Genomic DNA, 22683 nt, shown 5'->3' on the forward strand with positions numbered 1-22683 from the left:
ACTCCAGGAGCTGGAGGTTTAAGAAAACCGCCAAATGCTGCGAGAGCTGCAATGAAATCATGAGAGTTGGCCACCCTGGAGTTTTCTCCATGGGCAGGCACATGGCAACGCTGCTGCCGCCAACCGCCGGGGGAGGGCAGCTCTGAAGGCTGACAGAGCACACGGACCCTCTGGTGGCTGGCGTGGATCATCCAGCTCCACTGCCTGTTCCTGCCAAGGAGACACTGAGTGATTCCATCTCCTGGGAGCCTGGCACGGAGCCTCCCAACCAGCCCTGCCGGGGCTCTGGGCCTGGTGGGAACAGGGAGCACGGGCAGCTTGCACAGCAATGTCTCCGCTCCAGGCAGATCTTCCCCTGCCAGGGGACTGCAGCCTGGCGTCTGCTGCTGGAACCGTGGGGCTGATCCAAAGCCTGCTGAAGGCCGCGGATGAGGCCCTGAGCCTAGTGATCAGGGAATTCCCACACTCTCCAGCCGTTCAGCCCCGGAGACGCAGTTCAGCCAGTATGAACCAGCCGCCACACAATGGCTGTTTGGGTAAAGCCCCTTTTAACAGAACAGTCTCTCTGGAGGCCACTTCATTGCCCCGCTTCCTCTGCGCATCGCTCTGGGCCCTCTGCCCTGCCTGGCAGTCCCAGTCTGGGGACCGGGCTTCCTCCACCAAGGGTGCTTGTCTGTGGAACTGCCTTTTGGAAGAGACCCACCGGAGTCCCTGATGGGCCGCTTTTAGGACACACTGCATGTCTCAGTGGCTACAAGTGGCCTCGCCTGGACTATGTGGAGTCCTCTGTTGCACCCCCCCCATCTCTGAGGGTACATTTACGCTGCCAATAAAGGGGCAACGGCAGCTGTGGCCAGCATACCCATGACAGCTTTACTCTTGCGAGCACGGCTAAAACCAGCAGTGACGACACGGCAGCCATGCACGTGTATGCCCAGGGATCCGGGTGGCCTCGAACAGCCAGTGGTGATGCCCAGGCCACTGAGCCTTCACTGCTGTTTAGCCCGCGCTGCAATCATATTGCTAACTGCAGCGTAGATGGACCCACACGGTGTCACGCGTGAACTGATCCCTGCCGTTGCTGGCCATCTCATTTCCCCTCTGCCAGGCCCCTGGGTCTTCTGGGGCAGGGCACTTGATCCAGTTTTGCCCCTTGGCATTATTGTTTTGTGCCACCAGCTGCTGTGTCCTAGAGACACTGGTGCATTTGGGCTCCACGGGAATGTGGGGATGGCCAAATAACTCAGAGAAACCGGCTGCGAGGGTGAAACAACCAGAGATTCCCCAGCCTGCCCTGCTGCCTGGAAAGCTGAGTGGAGGGGAGTTGGTTCCAGCAAAAGCCATTTGCAAAGTGCCTGAAAAATGTCAGCTCAAGTGCAAATTGACAAAAGCAAAGAAAATACCTATAAAAGGGCACGTGCAGCCTGTAAGCGGCTAAATAAACCGAGGGATTCCGGCAGATACACTGGACTCGGCTATGGCTGCAATGTTCTTTTCTTTTCTAGTCTGTTTTGTACGACACTCATCAGTATCTGAGCACCTGAGGGTCTTTCACAGACCTTAATTCTCCCCTTTCTCCAGTCGCCAGGGGTAGGGAGGGTGGGCGCGTGTGCATGGGAATGTGTGTAACTCGCCTCACCCCCAGCTTCCTCCTCTGCTGATCTGGGGGATGGGAAAACTCTGGCAGTCTGCCCTGGGCCCTGTGAAATCAATGGCCAGTCTCAGCTCCGGGGCTATGGCAGCTCTGGCTGCAGCTTCCCCTGATTTCAGCCCGGTAGCTGAGAGTCCTGTCGGTTTCCAAGGTTGAGGGGTAGGGAAAGGTGGCACCTGAATCTGCCTTATTCTGAATCACCAGCTCTCTCTGGCCAGCCTGCCCACCTGGCTGGGTTGGAGTTGCTCTGATTTCTTTTCCACGGTAGCCTGATGCAGTCCAGCCCCACTTAGGGCTTTCTCCATCCCCTCCCTTCTAATGCAAATATCTGTGCTCCCGTCATTGGGGAGTATAGTCGAGAGCTAAAGGTTTCAGGGTAGCAGCCATGTTAGTCTGTATCAGTAAAAACAACAAGGAGGACCTGTGGCACCTTTGAGACTAACAAATTTATTTGAGCATAAGCTTTTGTGGGCTAAAACCCACTTCATCGGATGCATGCAGTGTATATATGTGTATATATCTATCTTCCTACTGTATTTTCCACTGCATGCATCCGATGAAGTGGGTTTTAGCTCACGAAAGCTCATGCTCAGATAAATTTGTTAGTCTCTAAGGTGCCACAAGTCCTCCTGTTCTTTTTTCAAGAGCTAAAGCAGCTCACCTGGCGGCTGGGGTCCTCTTCCCGAAAGATGAAGGGGCTGCGAAACTGTCGCTGCAGAGCTGCATTCGTCGTGAGCTTCAGTGATCTGAACTTCAGCTGCACAGACAGAACAATGGTGAGAATCGGCACCAGGCCCAGCGTGAGACTAGAATGTAACACTGAGCCCAGGTCAGGCGACGTCCCAAAGGGGCAGCTGCAATGGAAGGGGACCATTTGCTAGAGGCGCGAATGCCATGCAGCGCAGGGCTGGGTTGGCGCCGGTGTACGGGGCTGGGACGAGAGCCCTGGGGACTGACTCCCTGGCTCTCTGCCTGGGACAGGACAAGTGTCCTCAGCCCAGCCAATGTGCCCCATCAGAATCTAGAGGAGCCACCTTTAAGGGCCAGAGGCTAGTTCGGTCTTAGCAGGGGAATGTCAACACCTGCGACGGTGGGTCTTGTGGGGTGGGCACCGTCCACTGGGATATGGCCTGAGACCACCAAACATGTAATACAGGCCTCTGAATGGCCGTCAGATGGCAACAGCTTTTGGTCATTATGAGCCCCTGCTGGAGATGTCACGGTGCAAGGCCCTGTGGCTCATTGCTGACCCAACTGCAGGCAGTTGTGCTGTTCCTCAGACACAGTCCAAATGCTGAGCAGCTGCCTCGATGCCACCCCCAGAACATGCCCCAGTGCACATTCCCCGAGACAGGTTCCCAGGCTCCTGGACTCGTCCCAGTGAGGCTGGACCCTGCCAGTTAACGTGAGGGGCTGTAATGTTGGGCTAGGGACCAATCTGGCTGTCCGAGTTGCCCTGGCTGATGAGCCCGGCGGCTAGGCTGAAGGTGAAGCAAATGAGATCTGGTGTCCCCTCCCTTGACCTGCTGCATCATGGGGAATGAATATTAGCACGTGGGCATCACAGAACGGCGGAGATGGGTGGGGCATAGGAAGAACCTCAGGAAGAACTGGGCTGTAACCCCTGTGCTAGCTCTGAGTTCTTAGCCTCCCTACGTGGCCTTGGGCCAGACCGGCCGCTGGTGTAGATCAGCAGAGCTTTATTGACATCAGTGTCCCCTAGTCTCTATGGGACAAATTCAGATCTGGGGCGAGAAGGGGAATCTCTACTAACGTCATAGAGTTGGGCCAGTCCACACCAGCCATAAGGTGAGCCCTGGACCTCAGCCTCTACCCACCGCACAGAGGTGTTGGATTAACTAGGTAACGATGGCAAAGCACTTTGAAGAAGAAACGGGCAGTGTAAGGCTCAGTATTACATTCTCCATGGTGAGGTGCCTCAGGAGATTTCAGATTAGGATGGAGGGTTAATTGTAGCTGAATAAATCGTCTGTGCTCCCTGGGACAGGCAGAAAGCTCGGGAGAAGACCAATCTGTTTGCCCTGTAACGCTTCGCCGTGAGGCTCTTTCTGTTTGATGGCGGTGTCGGCACAGTGACGGTTGCTGTACTTACTGCTTTCAGCGACTCCAGCCACAGATTGCCACGTAAGTGAAAGCTGATTTCTTCATTGGATGCTAATTTCACATGACAGTCAATGGACACGACGTCCGAGTTACTGTGGTTCTGAAAAAGCAGATGTTTGCATGTCGCTGATGTTACCGTCACATGTGGCCAGGCTTCCCTTCTCCTTCTGGATAGTGCATAATTCAAGAAATATCTCCCCGGTACTAATGAAAAGACACTGCAGCCCAGCTCTGATTGGCTCGTTTCACGCTCGGGGAGAAAAAGGGAGGCGGAAATATTTTCTGGTCATAAACAAGAACCAAAATGTTGAAATCAAACAGCAGCATTGAGAGCCTGGGTTTGTGCCATAATCCTGGATCTGAACAGTCTCGGATTCAGTGCATGGAAGAGGGAGGAGTGAAATCTGACCCAGACTCTGAATGTTGCCATTTCATTATTATTATTTTATGCTACGTCTTGCCACAGGCCCCAAAGGCCCTGTAGGGATAAGGTGGTTTCCCTGTCACCATATTGTGAGGCCTAAGGCCTTTGTCTGCAGCCATGTTAGCAGGGCAGCAGGCATTAGCTAAGAAGCAGAAAGTCACATCCTCATATTTCATCTAAAGACATTAAAACAATGTAATATCTGGCTGTTAAGAAGGACACCCCATCCTAATGGCCCCCACCATCACCAGATAAAGAAACGGATCTTAAGATGGTTAAAGAAAATTTTGTTTGATAGCATCCTGTCTGGCAAGAAACCACTTATCAATAGCTGTGGTTGTGAAATCCTCATGTTTTTATTGTTTTATCTTTATGGTCCCCACTTCCCTATTGTTTGTCTGTATGAGCTCTGTCTGGTTCTTTGATTGTTTCTGTCTGTTACATAATACATTAATTAAGGTGGTGGGGTAGGATTGGTTAGAGAATTTTGTTACACTATGTTAGGATTGGTTAGTAAAATGTTAGGATAATGATTGGTTCAGGTATAGCTAAGCAGGATTCCAGTTTCACTATATAAACTGGGGTCCAAGAAGGAGACCAGGAGAGAAGGAAGAGGGAAAGACCGGGAAGAAGAAGAAGAAGAACTCACCTCCAAGACACAGCCTAAGATCCAAACTGCTAAGAATCCTCTGCACGACCGTGACGTGCAGCAACCAGAATCCAGATGAGAATGACCTTGGCCAACAGGGAAAGTCCACCTGCCTGATCAGGATTGGTGAGCATAGCACTGCATGCTTAGCATGCATATTCTTAGCATGTGTATTCTGCTTGGTAATTGTTAATAAATAGAAGATAAGGATATTACTGTGTAAGGCTTCTTCACTGGTAAAAGGTCCTGCAAACCCGCAGAAGGTTATGCTTGAGCCCTAGAAACTGGGTAAAGGTGGGTGCCCCTAGAGTGTTTGAGTAAGAGAGAATTTTGTGCAGGTAACAGCCCCATTCAGGATCGGGACCCTGCTGTGCCAGGTGCTGTACAAAACACACTGTGTTATTTGTTGATAAAGGGCCTTGGGCCTGCTCTCACTGAAGCGAATGGGAATGTTGCTAGTTTCAAGGCGGGTTGGATCAGGTTCAGCTTGCCCTTCAATATACGGAATACAGAACAAACGAGATCCCTTCCCTAAGTGGACAAACCCTACAGAGCGAGGTGAGGAGGAGATGGATTAATTCCACAGTGGTTACATGGAGCTGAGCAGTGATACAAAAGGGCGCTGACGAGGAGGAGGAGAAAGTTGAGAGCAGAAAAGAGGAGAAAGTAGGCTAGGTCAGAGCCATGCAGGGTCTGGAAGGAGGAGAGAGTGAGGAGCTCCCATGTGACGGGGAAGACAAGATGGAGCCAGCGGACAGTTCTGATTTGTGCAATGGGCTGAACCAAAGCCTCCAGGCAGTGGGAGGTTTGGGACCCAGATTGGTATTTTCAGTTTGAGCCCATCTCTAACCAAAACCAAACACACCGCTGGAAAGAGTCATTTTGTCACCATCAAAACGGCTTTCACAAACTGCACCTGATCCAGCAGCCGAGCACTGCTGTGTCAGCAATGTGATGTTTTTTGGCACGTGCCTCCGAAGGGGAGAGACAAGGTCTGTGGGTGGACTGGACATTGACCTCCTGAATAATGGCTGGCCTTAATGGAGACACTGACCCTGGCCAATTACACAGTGCACATTTCTCACAGCCAGGAGGCCTTCCCCAGAACTTGTGTGCATACGGGATCACCCTCTCCCTTCTGCTCTTTCTTTCATTCAGCCCAAGGGTCATGCTATCTTTGGAGACATGTATCAATCACAAAGACAGAGCAGGAGTGCCTTGGAGACAGAGCCCAGACAAGAGGGTAGGCAAAAGCCGATGCAAATGGCATACCAGTTGTAGGTTACGGGAAAGGTCCTCCTCAGCAGGTGTCCTTCTGTAATCAGTGTTGTTTCCCCAGATATTACATGTCGTATTTTCCTTCAATGGGCAAAAGAAATTCAGTTAAACATAAAGAAATTCATGTTAAAACTGACCCAAAGGAACTAAACAAACACACCCCATGGCTTTCCATATTCAGGGCAGTTTTATTTTTGCTCTTCCACTATACAGAGTCCATGGATGGGTCTGTGACAAGTGTCACAGAAGGCTGGGTTCTCTATCTAAACCTTCTCCTCTAATCTAACGTGTCGAGAGCAATAAAGCATGGAAATGCTCTCTCTCAATGAGTCCAGAGTTTTACTGTTATCTATTCACATCTGAACATGGACACAAACTTATTCTCTAATGACAGCTACTGTTTGAAAACAACAACATGGTCAGTTGTGGCCACAGAACAAGTCTCTTAGCTCATTAGGTACCCAAATGTCACAGATCTTCAGGCATGGAAAGTTTAGCCCTGAAATCAGAAGTTAAGAAGGAGCATCTGAAACCCAAGCTATAATGGACAGCATGTGGCTTTCACTACTAGCAATTCATTTTTAATTAACACGTTTAATATATTTTTAATTAAAAGGTTAATTAAAAGGTTAACAGCTCTCCTCAACCCTGTCTAGTTCACAGAGTTATTTCCAGGAGCTGTTTCCTTGCTGGAGACAGTCTCACTGAAATGAGCCAGCTATGAGTAAGCCCTTTGGGAGAGCTTGACCCACAAGTGGCTTTGAATTCAATTTCACAGGTTTGTCGAGGATCATGGAATATTTTTTCTTTTCTACTAACAAAAATTCATCCCGGGGTGGCAGTGGGAGGTATAGTCCCAAAGTGGAAGATGAATTTGTGTCCTCCCAAGAGCATATGTTCTATATCAGTAATACCTCCCGCCGACTGGGACATCCACGTCTGTCCACGTGTGCTGGTGTGTGTGACAGGGCAAGCGTGCCAGGGCTGTGACTACAAAAACAGGTATTGAAGCTAAAATATCCACTGACACACTGTCTCTCAGCCAAGGCTGTCTTTTCGTAGAGAGCGCGCGAAATATCCTCCATTGCAGAGGGAAAATTATACACAAGGTGCCCAGTGATCTGCCCCTGAACTCTCTCACCATTTTGTGGTTATTCAGGTTCCAGCAGATGTCCCAGTCAAAACATAACCATTTCAAGACCAGCAAGAAGTCATTAAATGCTAGTAGGAGGTTTAGTCCTTGCAAGGCGCGGATTAAACCGGTGGCTTGCTACCACTTTCCACTTTCCCAGCCAAAGGAATGTGGAAGGAAGAAGTCCATGAGTGTACGGAAGAGCCAAAGAGTTAAATAATTGGGTTCAGATAAGCGAGAAGATGACTATTAACACTTAAGGTGAACTGACAGAAGGAAAATAATTACCCACTACCAGGATATGAATATAACAGCATCTACCAACTTTCTAGAGCACATGAAAGTATGTCCCCTGGCTATATATGGGACGGAGGTCTATAGCCTCATCTCGCTGCCTACTGTGAATCCCCATGGACTGAGTGGAAATGGTTAAGCATTTGGGAAGCTCAGAGTAGCGCTGGTAAGAGACTTTATAAAGGAAATATTTCAAAGGGCAGCTCCTGGAACCATTCCAAAAGTGGAAGTAATCAAAACTGCTACCTGATCCACAATGAAGTCGGTCAGCAGCAGAAGGCGATTCCCTCCTCTTGTGGCTACTGGGATCGTGATTTTGATAGTCACACCGTCGACAGGAAAGAACCCCAGATTGTGCAGCTGTAACATGGAAAAGAGACTGTTTTAACGCAGGGAATCAGCATTCGAGGAGCATTACCTTTTTGTACCAGGTGAGAAAGAGCAAGTTGTCAGTTGTAAGCTCTTTGCTCAGGGATAACTGGTGGGTTTTTGTTGTGAGATGGACCTAAATTGGAACACTACGTTTTTTATCAGGTGAGGCAACCGGTTGTTTACTGAGGGTATGTTGGTAGTAAAATGAATCATCTCTCTCTTTTAGGACCTTATCTGGCCCCTGTTACCATGATGTCTGGTCACCATTAATTGACTGTCCTTGTAGCACCCCCGAGAGGTAGGGAAGTGCTATTCTTCCCACATTGCAGACGGTCACCATAGCACAGAAGGTGTCTACACAGCCCATGGCAGCAAGCTGCCCACCCTGGGCTGACACGACTACAAACAGCCCTGCCGATGTTACGGCTTGTGGAGGAGGCTGGGCTCTGAAGCCTGGCGAGTGGGGGAGCAGAAGTATGCTGGGACGAGTGGGGAGCAGGCTTTCCAAACCAGCACGTGGAAAATCTGCCCCAAAAGCAGCGCGGAGCCAGAAGGGCTGGTGTGAAGGAGGGCCCTTGGGTTAGGGAGAACTCATTTCCAGAGAGAAGTAGCCACAGCTTCCTCCAGGCTATAGGCTTTACCCTGCCAGATCTTTGCTTCTCACGTCTTTCAGCGATGACAGACATGGCGAGCTGCAAGGAGCCATTCAGGTCAGAAAGGGGCACCGTGTACTAATGGCGAGGTTGAGTCTCTGCTCTGCCTGGGAGCACGCAGCCTTGTCAGAGGTGGCCCAACGCTCAGCCAGGGCTCCCCTGATCTTGGCGCGCTGTGCGCCAGGACAGTCCCCCTTGTGCTGGGTGCCAGCACCCAGGCAGCGCCCTGGCTAACTGAAGATTGATCCATGGGCCTACACAAGGCAAGTATTTTGACCCATCACTTGAAAATGTTGCCTTACCTTAAATGTGCAATGAAAGGGAGGGCCGATGCTGTCATACCTCTCCAGGGAGCTGTTTGACTTGATTTCATAATAGTCCAGACTCGAACTCCTGTCGTGACAACGGATGAGGGCGTGTCACGTCTCAGCAAAACAACCAATCAGAAACAAGAGGACTCTAGCACCCGGCATTCATCAGCCAGGAGCCACAGCACCCAGCGTTTAACGGTGCTAAACGCTCGAGGGCCGGCAGGGGCCGGGTCAGAGTGAGGTGCCCGGGCAGGACCGTGTGGACAGGCTCCCTTGGCACCTTGGTGTGCTAGACTTTAGTTTCATCAGCAGCAAATTCACTGGCAGAATCTGTATCACTTTAATATAGGAAGCTAGTTAATTATTCTAGCTAGTACATATAGGCAGGGCCCAATACGGCAAGAATTCTGGACGTTGATATCAATGGTGTATAAATATAAATCAACTAATCAAATAACTATTTAGAAGCTGAACCCCCAGGAAGGAGCCAGCGCCATGTGACCAGCCAGCTTGCCACAGACCACAGCTGAGGAATCTCTGCTATCCGGTGTGCAGCTCTGCATTCACTGGGGTGTGTGCGTACTGGGGCACAGGCAGAAAGCCTTTGGCCAACAAGTAACTTACAATGGCTTTGAAAAGATTCCTCCTTTTTTAGTGGGACCAGAGAGTAACATTTTTGTTCTCGGTGCTCGTGGGGTGGTTCTGGCAGTTGCATCTTTGTTGGAGTGAAAAGAAACAGTCTCATAAATCACAAGGAATAAAGTGACTTTGCTTGCTGGGCCCCACTGGCTGGAGTATAAGAAATCGCAGAAAGATTCCAAAATCTGGTAGAAATTACAGCCCGGATAGGGGGCAGCCACGGAATGTACTTATATATGCTGCATTTTGCTAATCGTGTAAATAAATTGTCATCTGAACTTTAGCTCACTTTTCTCCTTGAACTCTGCATTCACACCCAGGAGACACATTGGTTTAACATGCTGCATAAAATCCTCTGCACATTCTCTTGCACAAATTTTTTTTTTTTGATGGGGGGTGAGCTATTTTAAATCCTATGACTAAGATTCCAGACACAGGGATGTGAAGTCACATCAGAGGTTGGTAACACATGCTAGGAACATTATTGTGTCCAGTAAGTGGTTTTTCTCTTAAAGAAATCACACGCACACATACTTAATAACACGCAGGTTTGTGTGTTAAAACATTATGAAATGCCCGTCACCTCATTGCTTTTTACACTCGATTTCTACATGTATCCACTGAGCGTTAGAGAGCACAGTGGCATTATTGCCGAAGGACTCCGGTTTGATGTTTCCTTCATATTTTTTTTCTCAACTGAAAACCAAAGCTCAAGTCTAGTCTGCAGTAGTGGAAAGCTGAGCCCTTTCGGAAAATAGTTAAGTTGTCATCGAGACGACGTAAAATAATGCTTTTCTACGGGAGCCGCAGTAAAGGGGATTAAATGCTCCATTGCAAGGCAGTGGCTTTTCGCTGGCTAATGTGGGAAAGCAAATACATCCAAATTGCCCTGGGGTTATGTCAGTGAAACTGCTTTTAAAGTAGGGTTACCATGTCGCCTTATCTTAGGGAAGGGCGACACTGCAATAAGAGACCCGCAGCACAGAGTCCCGAGGTCCAGGTCTGCCGACTCACGCGGGTGGGTCTACAAATAGCAGTGTAGATGCTCTGGCTGGAGCCCGGGCTTTGAAACCCCGCATGAGGGAAGGGTCTCTGAGCCCAGGCTCCAGCACAAGCCTGAATGTCTACACTGCTATTTTTAACCCCGCAGCCCACATTTCCCCCGCCTAAGTCAGCTAGCCAGGCTCTGGGATGTGCTGCTGCGGGTTTTTTATTGCTGTGTACATGTACCCTTAGGTATTTATCTGGTGCCCATTACCATAGTGTCTGAGTGCTTCACAATCTTCAGTGTTATCCTCACAAGAGGCTAGTAGGCTCTGATTTTTAAAGCTATTTAGGCACATTTTAAAATATATTTGGGTGCCAAACTCTCATTGATTTCAGTGGGAATTAGATGCGTAAATACATTAAAAAATCAGACCCTTAATGACTTGGCCAAGATCACAGCAGAAACCTTAGGCAGAGCTTGAATTTGAACCCAGAACTCCTAGACTAACACCCTATCCACTAGACCATCCTTCCTGTCAGAGCCGCACGGCTCTCTCCCGAAGCCCATTTTAATGATCTCTAGTGAACATCCCTGCCAGTTGGGCTACACATGGTTTCAAACCTGTGGCACGTGAATGTAAACCTGGCTAGTGAATTTTAAAAGCGGGTCGCGTGGCCAGGGCTTTAATGGAACCCAAGTCAAACAGAGAAGGTGTTCACCTTTGGGGAGCTCTGCCATGGCTGTTTACACTGGGCTGCTGGCACACAGCGGCCCTATAGCCGGCTTGCCATAGGAAAAATTCCACGGCACAAAGCCAGACTAGTAACTCCTACACCACCCTTATTGCAGGGGTTGGAGGTCACTCCAGGCCTTCTCTAGGCCTCCGGCTGCCACAACAACTCCTTGTAGGCATTTGCAGCCACTGTACATTAGAACACCTTGAAGACTGCTCTGATTTATGCTGGGAGACTGGCCCAGATCAGGGAGCACTTGGGTGGTCACCTTTCTGCCCCTCCCTCTGCTGAGCTGCACCCAGTGCTCCTGGGCTAAAGCGGGGTAGCTGAGCGTTGACACAAAGAGTTCACAAATGTTGTCCCTCAGCGCGTTTATAGCTGTAATCTGTGGCCGGTCCTGGGCATCGCACCCATACTTTACAATGAGGAATTGCTTAAAACAAACGGAAGTATTTCTCCACACAACGCACAGTCAGCCGGTGGAACTCTTTGCCAGAGGATGCTGTGAAGGCCAAGACTATAACAGGGTTCAGAAAAGAACTAGATAAGTTCATGGAGGATAGGTCCATCAATGGCTATTAGCCAGGATGGGCAGGAATGGTGTTCCTAGTCTCTGTTTGCCAGAAGCTGGGAATGGGCGACAGGGGATGGATCACTTGATGATTACCTGTTCCGTTCATTCCCTCTGGGGCACCTGGCATTGGCCACTGTCGGAAGACAGGATCCTGGGTTAGATGGACCTTTGGTCTGACCCAGTGTGGCCTTCTTATGAATGCAATCAACGTGTGTGTTCAGAAATGAACATTCACATTACATCTCCTTTCATGTGCAAACTAATCTTTTCCTCTCATTTATACTGTATTTATCACAGTGTGAGTTAGTCTTTTTCGACAACACATGAATTAAAAACATTTAACACCCAGAATCCAGATTTTAAATAATATACAAATCACTTCTGTTTAGATTGCTTTCCCTTCCTGTGTGTAAACCACATGCCATATGGAATATGTCTAATCAGTCTGCTATGAAATATTGCATGAGATCTATTTAGCAGGGCTCTGGGTGGTTTGGCTGGAAGAATGAATTGCATTGGAATGTCGGTGAGTTATCACCTTGGCCTCATTTATATCTGTATTCCAGACCGCCTCACAGTAGAAGAAAACTGGACTGTAATCTTTAAATGATAATGTAGCACAATGACGTCACTGGAAAGAGATTCACCTTGGGAGGAAAAATACGGGTGGAAAGTAGGAATCTAAATACCCCAGAAACCCTAATTGAAATGACTTGTTGGGAAGAAGAACCCAGTAAGAGTGTGTTAACTCCTCCACGGCAAACTACTGCTGTCCATCTGTGACCTGCTTGCTCACATGGGAATAGCTGCGTTTCCCCTCTGAAACAAGTGGAACAGCTGCCTGGCTTCGGTGGCACTTGGATCAGTAGGGAAAGCCTGGTCCTCTCGGCAAGATGCAAAGGGTCCCGATTCAGACGTACACTATGCAGCGCTGGAGCGATGAAGTAATGGCCGCATCGCGCTCCAGTCAGGAGTAACGCTATAGCACTCTCTTGGCAAGCAGAAAACCCAAAGCCCGGAGCCCTGAACGGGTAGCCCCTTTGATGCTACCAAACGGAGTTGCGTCTGTACCATTGTTATTCAGTCCAGACTAGCACCACAGCAAAAATCTCCTTTGCAGATTTCTCTGAAGCGTGGACGACAGCCCACGCCAGATGGGGCTTCTTTTCCAAACAGGCTCAGGGAATGCCCTTCAAACAAATCTAAGCAGGCAGCGACAGAGGCGCTGCTGATAGGGCGAACTCCCGCCCCACGTGACTGAGGAAAGGGAAGATACCACGGTAACAGCCCAAGGGCCGCAGCTCACAAAAGCTTGGATCGTTGTAGCGGAGGTAGTTTGACCTTGTATGGTACAGGCATTGGGTCCTGCAGGGCTCACCCGCTGCAGTGATGAGCGCCGGGTAAATGCTCAGCTAGGAGCGCTGGGGATCCTTTCCGGTATCTGTGCCTCTGTGTCAACTCCATGGCCACCCATGGCTTCCCACAGCTCCCTCACAGAGATCCGCCCCGGTTCCACCCCGCTTTAAGGGCCTGACCAAGCCCCCATTGAGGCAATGCCTACACACCCATTGACTAGTCTGGTGCAGGATTAGGCCATAGGAAGGCAGGTGTGGGGAGACCCTCCTCCAAGCATTTCCATTCATTATCCACAGGCTTTTCACCAGGGCGTGGTAGGGGGCGACCCCAACCCCACTGGGGCTCCTTGACGCCCAAAGGCACTGCGTGGTGAGATGGTATCACAGAGAAAGCTTGCAACTGGACACTGGCGGCTCGGATGCCACGTGCAGAGTGTGCAGCCTCTGTTGTTGCACGTCCCTCTCTGCATGTGCAACCGGCAGCAGCTGCACAAACACCCGCACATCTGGGCTGGCCGGAGAGGGCAGCTGTGCGCACAGGAGCGGGTGTCCAAAGCCGCCGCCAGCTGCACATTCTGGCCTCACTCGCGACAGCCCTTCGTTTTCTCGGCATTGGTAGCCGTCAGCCATTCCTGCCTCCCAAGCCTGTTCTGTTACGCCGCATTATGACACCCTCACCGCAGCGCCGACAACTTGCTGAGCTGGATCCTCTCTTGCAAGAGAGCTTGGCCAGGATGACCCAGGAGCCAGGCCTCGAAACCAACCTGTGTTCTTCTCTCGCCTTTCCAAGAGCAGCCACAAACCCTGCTGCTCTAACCCAGGGCAAAAATGCAGAGTGGTGCCCGCACTTGCGGATCCATCACACCTCTGTGGCATGCTCCCCTCTTTTCCTAGAGCTCAGGGAAGCCAGTCAAGGGTAGCCGTAGTCTTCCCGTTCTACAGGCTGGTAGTTGTTGTTGATGGGACTAGCCTAGGTTGACCACCTGGCCCTTATTTTCAGGGACGGTCCCTTATTTCATTGATTTGTGCTAGGGGGAACCACCCGTCCCTTATTTGAAGATGCATTGAAATGTATTAAACCTGATCACAAGTACCATTTTAAACATTCAGTGGAAGCTCCTGATAATTGCATTGTATACCTGAGGGCAGTAGAAATGTACACTTCAGAGAAAAAAGACATGATACGCTATGGGGAATGGTTTTTCCCTAAAAAGCCCTTAAAATAAGGCCTTGTCCCTTGTGTTTCATGTGGTTTCCCCTCATTCATAGATTCATAGATATTTAGGTCAGAAGGGACCATTATGATCATCTAGTCTGACCTCCTGCACAATGCAGGCCACAGAATTTCACCCACCGCTCCTAAAAAAGACCTCACACCTATATCTGTGCTATTGAAGTCCTCAAATTGTAGTTTGAAGACCTCAAGGAGCAGAGAATCCTCCAGCAAGTGACCCGTGCCCCATGCTACAGAGGAAGGCGAAAAACCTCCAGGGCCTTCCAATCTGCCCTGGAGGAAAATTCCTTCCCGACCCCAAATATGGCGATCAGCTAAACCCTGAGCATATGGGCAAGATTCATCAGCCAGATACTACAGAAAATTCTTTCCCGGGTAACTTGGATCTTACCCCATCTAAAAACCCATCACAGGCCATTGGGCCTATTTACCATGAATATTTAATTACCAAAACCATGTTATCCCATCATACCATCTCCTCCATAAACTTATCGAGTTTAATCTTAAAGCAAGATAGATCTTTTGCCCCCACTACTTCCCTCGGAAGGCTATTCCAAAACTTCACTCCTCTGATGGTTAGAAACCTTCGTCTAATTTCTAATCTAAATTTCCTAGTGGCCAGTTTATATCCATTTGTTCTTGTGTCCACATTGGTACTGAGTTTAAATAATTCCTCTCCCTCTCTGCTATTTATCCCTCTGATATATTTATAGAGAGCAATCATATCTCCCCTTAACCTTCTTTTAGTTAGGCTAAACAAGCCAAGCTCCCTGAGTCTCCTTTCATAAGACAAGTTTTCCATTCCTCGGATCATCCTAGTAGCCCTTCTCTGTACCTGTTCCAGCATTCCCATCTAACACAGGTGGTCACCATGGGCTGGCCACCCCCATGCCAGATTCTCTCCCCTCAAACCTGCAGAGCGCCTCGCCCAGGACACCCCTCCCTGCTGTGGAGCTCCCCACACCCAGCACCCGGAAGCACTTTGCGGGGCAGAGGAGCTGAGGTCGTGTGGACAGAAGTGCAGAGGCAAGAAGCCTTCCCATGGAGACCCTTGACTCCAGTTTAGGGAGCTGAGTCTTAGCCCTTCCATCTCTATGGAACAATTCCAGGCAAACCATGAGCTCAGCGTCCTCCCCCCAGGCAGGGAAACACGGACCCCTGGGAGTCGTGGGTATCATGGTTGAACAAGGGCTGCAGGATTTGGGCCAGATTTGCTCAGCGACCGATTCATCAACCCCCCGCCACAATGACCACAAACCTGGTGAAAAGGAGGTCGGCTTCGTATTTCAGGTGAAAATTCAGTAGAGCAGCGTTATCCTCTTTGGTACTTTCCTGTTCTTCACTGTCACTGGAAGCCAAGCAAAGGAAAACAGCATTTAGGCCACTCCACACAGCGGGGGAAACAGCCCACCCTGGCGTGAGGATTAATTTGCTGACTCCACAGCACAGAGTCCAAATGGGATGATGGCCCCTAGCTGCTGACAAGGCCTTCTTAGGGCCCATCTCTTCACGTACGAACTGTCAGAGTTGGTAAAAAATAGAGGGAACTGCTTTGATTTTGTGCAATCAATTTTTAGGAAGGCAGGGGAATGAGATTAACAACATTCTGCAATTACTTGTGCCTATTTTGGCAGGGGACAGAGGCCCTTCACCTTGGCGCTTACACCAGGCAGGGCAGGTGGGATAGGATCATATAAAAAGGCACTTATTGTTGACATGGCATGATTCACAAACTCCGCAAAGAATTAAGCTCCGCCTAAACTCTAGAGCAGGGATACTCAGACCTCAGTGGTTCTGGAGCCAAATTAGCAATCAACATTACCCCAAAGAGCCACAGTCATGTGAATTCACTGTTTCATTTTATACTTCTCACAGCAAAATGACTAACCAAATATTATTATTTTATCAACTACAATTGGTTAACAACATAGTAAAAGCCTCCTGATGAGCGAATAATTAAATCACACGGTGTTTGCCACAAATCTGACAATTACCTAGGACAGCAATGAGAGTCAGTCAGGGCCAGTGAGATCGCGGGCACATGTATAACTATGGCAGCTGTGCTGGGAAAGTGGTACGCAAACATCTTAAAGAATAACTGTTGAACTTCTAACAAGCAGCACTCTGTGTCCAAAAAGAAACTCGTCCCCCATCACTCTTTTGTGAAAATGGTAAAGAATCACAGGACCAGATGCTTTTTTCTAACATTGAACAAGAAACTTTATTAGAATAAGGGAAATTATGTTCTCTCTCTCTCTCTTCCTCTGTTTCATTGTCAAGCTTCTGCCTAAAATTTTCTCTAGGCCTCTTCCTGCCTGGTTTCTGCTGGCATTTCAGAGTCTCAGTCCAGCATATAACCTCACAATTCCCATTCTGTTTTATTTTGCTTTGGGGTGTGATTGCCTAGAGTAGAAGACAGAATTTGCAACAGGTAAGCATCTTCTCTCATAGGAAGTAGCTGGTAGCGACTGCTAATAAGGATAGTTCTAATGTATCTAAGGATGTAACTAAATTGGTAGAAAATGATTTAGTTGAATCAGTACAACTCTATAGAATGGACGCAGTTATACTGGTATGAAGGCATCTATGGTGGGAGAGCTGGTTTATAAGTCGTGTGGTGTTAGAGGATGGGCCCTAGAGGGTAGGGGCATGATACAAGTTAGGTATGTTCCATGCAGACCTAGGTTATTTGACTGAGGTTCAAGAAACTGGGTTGCCTCTGGGGGCAACACACTCATTCAGTTGTACAGTGTCTGGCTCTAAACCTGCATTCATTGAAATCAACAGCAAAAGGCCCATTGTCTTCAGTGGGTACAGGATCAGACTCTGATTTGCACCCATGTCTACACTGCACACTCAACCCAGGCTCTGACTCAGGTTTGAGCCCAAGCCCCACTTCCATCCACACACAAATCAGTCTGACTCAGGTCAGCAAGCACATAGGACCCAGTTCCTAGCATCCTGATAGGACCCTGAGTCTTGCTGCCACTCAGGTCCAAGCCCTGTCGTTTTGCAGTGTGGACACAACTCAAGCTGCAGGATCCAGTTAGAAGGTCCAGTAGCACAGTATGGACGCGTTAGCATGGCTGTGAGACCCAGGTCCAGCAACTGTAAACCCAGATTTACAAGACAGTGTAGACACTGGTGCGTGGGTTTGGAAACACCGAGCCCAGAAGCCAGGGTCCCACAGACCCGAGTTTACAATGCAATGTAAACATATCCTTGGAAACCAGTTCCGGATGAGTCAGAATTTGCCCTCTGGTGTTTTTCTGGAAGATGCCTAGTAAATGTGTGCGGAAGTCATAGAAAAATGTTACTGGTGAACAAGCCAACAGGAGCAGATTTTCCTTAGTAACTTTTCCCAGGTCAAGGCAGTGAATTTCGGCTACACAAACCCTCCTCAGAGCACAGAGCAGCCTTGCAAAATTGTCATGTACATTTACTAGACCAGGCACAAAATCTCCTTCGCTGCCCTTTGCCATGATGATTGATACGGGAAACAACAAACAAAAACAAACCAACAAAACCCTAATCAGATTTTACTTGCCTGTCAAAATAATTTACTCATGCTGGGCAAGTGGGTGAGTAGAACTTTACAAGCATAAAGTATTTTTACGGGGAGTGTTTGTGTTTGTGAAAGTAGCTGAATGAAAAGCATTGGCAAGTGTCACTTTCTATTCATCCACACACCCGGGAATATTGCTGGCAGCTGAAGCAAACCATCTATACAGAGCGAGCGAGCGAGCGAGCGAGCCATGACTTACAAGTACAGCGCTACATATTTTCTAACAGCCAAAGGTAATTTCATTTCCATATGCTATGCCCAGGGTGCCTCTAGAGCAGAGGTTGCCAGCTTTGCTGCATGATGCTAATAGATACTGAAGATTGAAATGCAGGCTCTTGTCAACTATGAACAAAGCCGTAGAGTATCTGTGCCCTCCAAACTCCCTCCAATTAAAAATCTCAGGCTGCCATTGCATGGGGATGAAGGGGGAGAAGTGAAAACCATCGACAGTTAAGCTGCAATAGGAGGGAGAAGATGACAGGCGCTCTAAGACGAGATCTGTGCAGGCAGCATTGTATTTAGTTAGAAAATAAAGGTGATAAATATGTGCAAAGGGAACAGAGAAATAATGCGATCATTAACCTGTTGGCAGTTAGATAGATCTCCATGCTTTGAAGAAAAATAGATTTGCTGAATTCGAAATCCAGGCGAAAAGCCACCTGCGGAGATTAAAAACAGATTGAGAAAAACCACCTTAAATAAATAAAAAGTTATCCAGCTGTCGCAGACACGAGCTTCCCCTCTGCCACTGTCCTTTCCTGATAACCCTATCGCAGCAGAACATAATTTTCCAGCCAGTCACAAAGTGCATGGGAGAAAGATCACTGATGAAATGTTACAAGAGAGGTTGGCAGGTCTCAAGCAGAGCCATATCTTTCCAGAGAAAACAGCTACTGACTTTGTGGTTTGTGTGTGTGTGTGTGTGTTTAAAATTATTACTATTATTTAGAATAGAGAACAAAAAATCCTTTTTGTTAAAGGCCTATCAGGCTCACTGTGCCATACAGTTAACTCACATCTGAGGCATTGTTTCCACCGACGGGGGACAATAAGTGCCAAAGAGATGTTCCAACAACAATAAAATGTCATTAATGGCAGATCTGAAAAAAACGTGGCAAAGACCTCAAACTGTCTGGGATCGGTGCACAGCTGATTATAATATTAGAAGTCTACTCCCGCTCCCAGGGCCAAATTTCCATTTCCAGCTTGTCTTTGTTTTCGCAGGACCAGAACTACCTGATGCCACGCAGATGCATTCTTAGCCCCTGTAGGTCATGAGGAATCGGGCTGCTCCATTTTATTTTATGGCCACGAGCACACAAGATGGCTTTATTGCAAGGTTTAAATTCTAGAGAGGTGAATGAAGCACATCCATCATTTTCGAGCTTCTGACAGGCAAAGGTTTCAGACTAATATATTGTTTTGAGACTGGGAAAGCTTCTATCATGACCTGCTTCTTTATATTCCAACACGTCAGACTGTCACCCCATTTTCCCTCTAACATAACATACAGGGAGTTGATATATATGCTAATTCATAGAATCATAGAAGATTAGGGTTGGAAGAGACCTCAGGAGGTCATCTAGTCTGATCCCCGCTCAAAGCAGGACCGATCCCCAACTAAATCATCCCAGCCAGGGCTTTGTCAAGCCGGGCCTTAAAAACCTCTAAGGATGGAGATTCCACCACCTCCCTAGGTAACCCATTCCAGTGCTTCACCACCCTCCTAGTGAAATGGTGTTTCCTAATATCCGACCTAGACCTCCCCCCCCTGCAACTTGAGACGATTGCTCCTTGTTCTGTCATCTGCTACCACTGAGAACAGCTGAGCTCCATCCCTTGTGGAACCGCCCTTCAGGTAGTTGAAGGCTGCTGTCAAATCCCCCCTCAGTTTTCTCTTCTGCAGACTAAATAAGCCCAGTTCCCTCGGCCTCTCCTCATAAGTCATGTGCCCCAGCCCCCTAATAATTTTCATTGTCCTCCGCTGGACGCTCTCCAATTTGTCTATATCCCTTCTGTAGTGGAGGGCCCAAAACTGGACACAAGACTCCAGATGTGGCCTCACCAGTGTGGAACAGAGGGGAATAATCACTTCCCTCGACCTGCTGGCAGGGGTCCTACTAATGCAGCCCAATATGCCATTAGCCTTCTTGGCAACAAGGGCACACTGTTGACTCATATCCAGCTTCTCGTCCACTGTCACCCCTAGGTCCTTTTCTGAAGAACTGCTGCTTAGCCAGTCGTCCCCCAGCCTGTAGCGGTGCATGGGATTCTTCTGTCCTAAGTGCTGGACTCTGCACTTGTCCTTGTTGAACCTCATCAGATTTCTTTTAGCCCAATCCTCCAATTTGTCTAGGTCATTCTGGACCCTCTCCCTACCCTCCAGCGCATCTACCACTCCTCCCAGCTTAGTGTCATCCCATCATCCAGATCATTCGTTCTATTTTGTAAGATAACTTAGCAGTTTGTTCCTTGTTTAGCAGAAGAGAAAAATATTCATATTGGTAAAATGTGCCACAAACACTGGAGATGTGAAATTTGGCTGCAGATGCAAAATCATATCCACAATCTTCCTTCAGCTCATTCTGAGAATTGCAACATTTAAATCGGGATTTCATTTTGGCTTTTGAAAACCTCCAAGTCCAGGGATACTCAGCTGTCAGAATGGAACTTGTGGTAAAATCACAGGACTGGAGATCTGGGTTTACTTCCTGAATCTGCTGCAGGCTTGCTATGTGACCTTGGGTAAATTACTTAATCTCTCTGTGCCTCAGTTCCCCATCCAGGGTGCCAGAACAGGGAGAGCCAGGGGGCCATGCCCCCCTGCACACTTTTTACCATCGGTAAAGGCAAGCGACGGGGGGAAGGGGCGGAGAGGAGCGAGTGGGGGGAGGGGCTTAGTGGGGGGAGAGGCAACGCGAGAACAGGGCCTCGGGGGAAGGGGCAGGGTGGGGGCAGGGTCTCAAGGGAATGAACAGCAGGAGGGTGGGGGCTCTGGGAGAAGGGGTGGTACAGGGGCAATGGAGGGAGGCACCTGGCCTCCCCCACTTTTAGGGACCTTCTGCCACTCCTGTCCTCATTTGTCATATAGGGATAACAATACCTCCTTTCTCCCACCCTGTGTCTTGTCAACTTTGACTGTAAGATCTTCAGTGCAAGGATTCCCTCATTGCAGGTATGTGCAGAGCTTAGCTCTGATCTCAGTTGGACCCTTTTAGTGCTAGTGTTATTTGAATAACAACAAGTGAGGTGTGTCTTTGAGCCCATATATAATGAACTGGCTTTTAACTAAATATGTTAACGCTCATTAAAATGTTTGATCCGTGTTTCTAAAATATTAGCTGATCTAGAACTAAAATGAATTGATAGGGTTAAAAAGAATGATACCGAAGAGTTTATCTGAAATTGCTCCCAGTGAAAACATCCTTAACCATGACCTTTAACCATGAAATTGCTCCCAGTGAAAACACACTTAACCACGACACGCTCTTCACCAAACTAATACTAGTGAGGTTTCCTTCATTCTGTCTCTCTCTCTTCTTTGTTTTTGCACAAATTCATGTGAACATCTCCAGTATGATGAATGGGGGGCAGAGGGTCCGGTTGAAATGAAAGAGAGAAGAATTTAGGTTGCTCTACCTAACCAGTTAAAGGTGACTCATTTTGTAAGGCAGGAACTCTGGTGAGAAGTTACCAGCTGCAGATCGGAAAGCCAACATTAAACTGTGCCAAAGGATTAAAGTCAAATTCTTTGTCTCCATGTGACTGGTTTTAATTTGGCTGCCTGAAGATCTGCTAGGATTCAATGCAACTTTTATGCTGCTGAAACCTCTCAGCTGACCTATTGTCCCCTAACACTGGCGGCATTCTGAAATAGAAAAGAAAGCAAATACTAGCCTTTGAATAATTTTGCTCATCATTCCTAAATGCCGCCATGCCCCCTGCCCACTTTGTGGCACCACCGGGGTTCTGCTGCCAGCAGCCTTTCTGCGGCCACAGAGGAGGGGTCGGAGTGCCCCCTGGGCAGGATATTTCATTTGGACTTGCCAGGTCGAATAACAGAAACTATCTTTACCTTTGCTTTGGCTCGGAAGAAGGGGTAGCTAACATTGCACACCTTCTTGTTGGGGCGCTTTTCTTCATTCATGCATTCAATATTGACGTCTGTATCATCCTGAAATGGAATACAACTGGTTACCAGAAACACCAGAGATACCCACAGCACATTTCTCGTAGCCAACACGCTCCTTGCGGCTGTGTACCCGGACTGGAAGACATCCGAACTGAGGCTCTAAAAACAGGGAAACCACAGTTGTTGAAGGCCAGACATTCTTCCAGTGCAGTTGTGTTAAACTATTATCACATTCACAGAGCAGGCTGCTCTAAAAGCCAATTTCAAATTTCTTGCTTTAAATCCTACTCTGGGATTTTAGATACAGAGATGAGTGAAAAAGACCAAATAAAACAGATTATTCTAGGACCAATAATCACAAATAAGAATAGATTTTCTATGATCAAATGTGCTAGAGAAATAACAAGAAATAGCCCAACTTACTTTATTATATGGTGACCATGTTAGTGATAATTGACCGACTTAGAATGTACACTCTTTTGGGGCATCTTTGTGTTCTGTTTGTATAGCCCCTGCCACAGGGAGGTCCTGCTCCCTGACTGGGGCAGCTAGGTGCTATCTTAATACAAATAGT

The 22683-nt window shown here is 48.3% G+C and overlaps 1 protein-coding gene across 1 annotated transcript in view; it reads right to left on the reverse strand.

The window, feature by feature from the left end:
• Window positions 1-22683, reverse strand: part of ITGA11 (integrin subunit alpha 11) — a 75051-nt gene that overhangs the window by 5666 nt on the left and 46702 nt on the right. Inside the window, exons 16-23 of the mRNA XM_078854706.1 lie at window positions 22053-22151; window positions 18560-18636; window positions 15671-15760; window positions 8880-8970; window positions 7799-7912; window positions 6121-6207; window positions 3765-3875; window positions 2313-2408 (exon numbers count right to left, since the gene is read on the reverse strand). Of these exons, the coding sequence (XP_078710832.1) occupies window positions 2313-2408; window positions 3765-3875; window positions 6121-6207; window positions 7799-7912; window positions 8880-8970; window positions 15671-15760; window positions 18560-18636; window positions 22053-22151 (765 nt within the window). The remainder of the gene's footprint in view (window positions 1-2312; window positions 2409-3764; window positions 3876-6120; window positions 6208-7798; window positions 7913-8879; window positions 8971-15670; window positions 15761-18559; window positions 18637-22052; window positions 22152-22683) is intronic.

Source organism: Lepidochelys kempii, chromosome 10 (assembly GCF_965140285.1).
Source record: "Lepidochelys kempii isolate rLepKem1 chromosome 10, rLepKem1.hap1, whole genome shotgun sequence".
In the NCBI taxonomy this organism is placed as follows: domain Eukaryota; kingdom Metazoa; phylum Chordata; order Testudines; family Cheloniidae; genus Lepidochelys; species Lepidochelys kempii.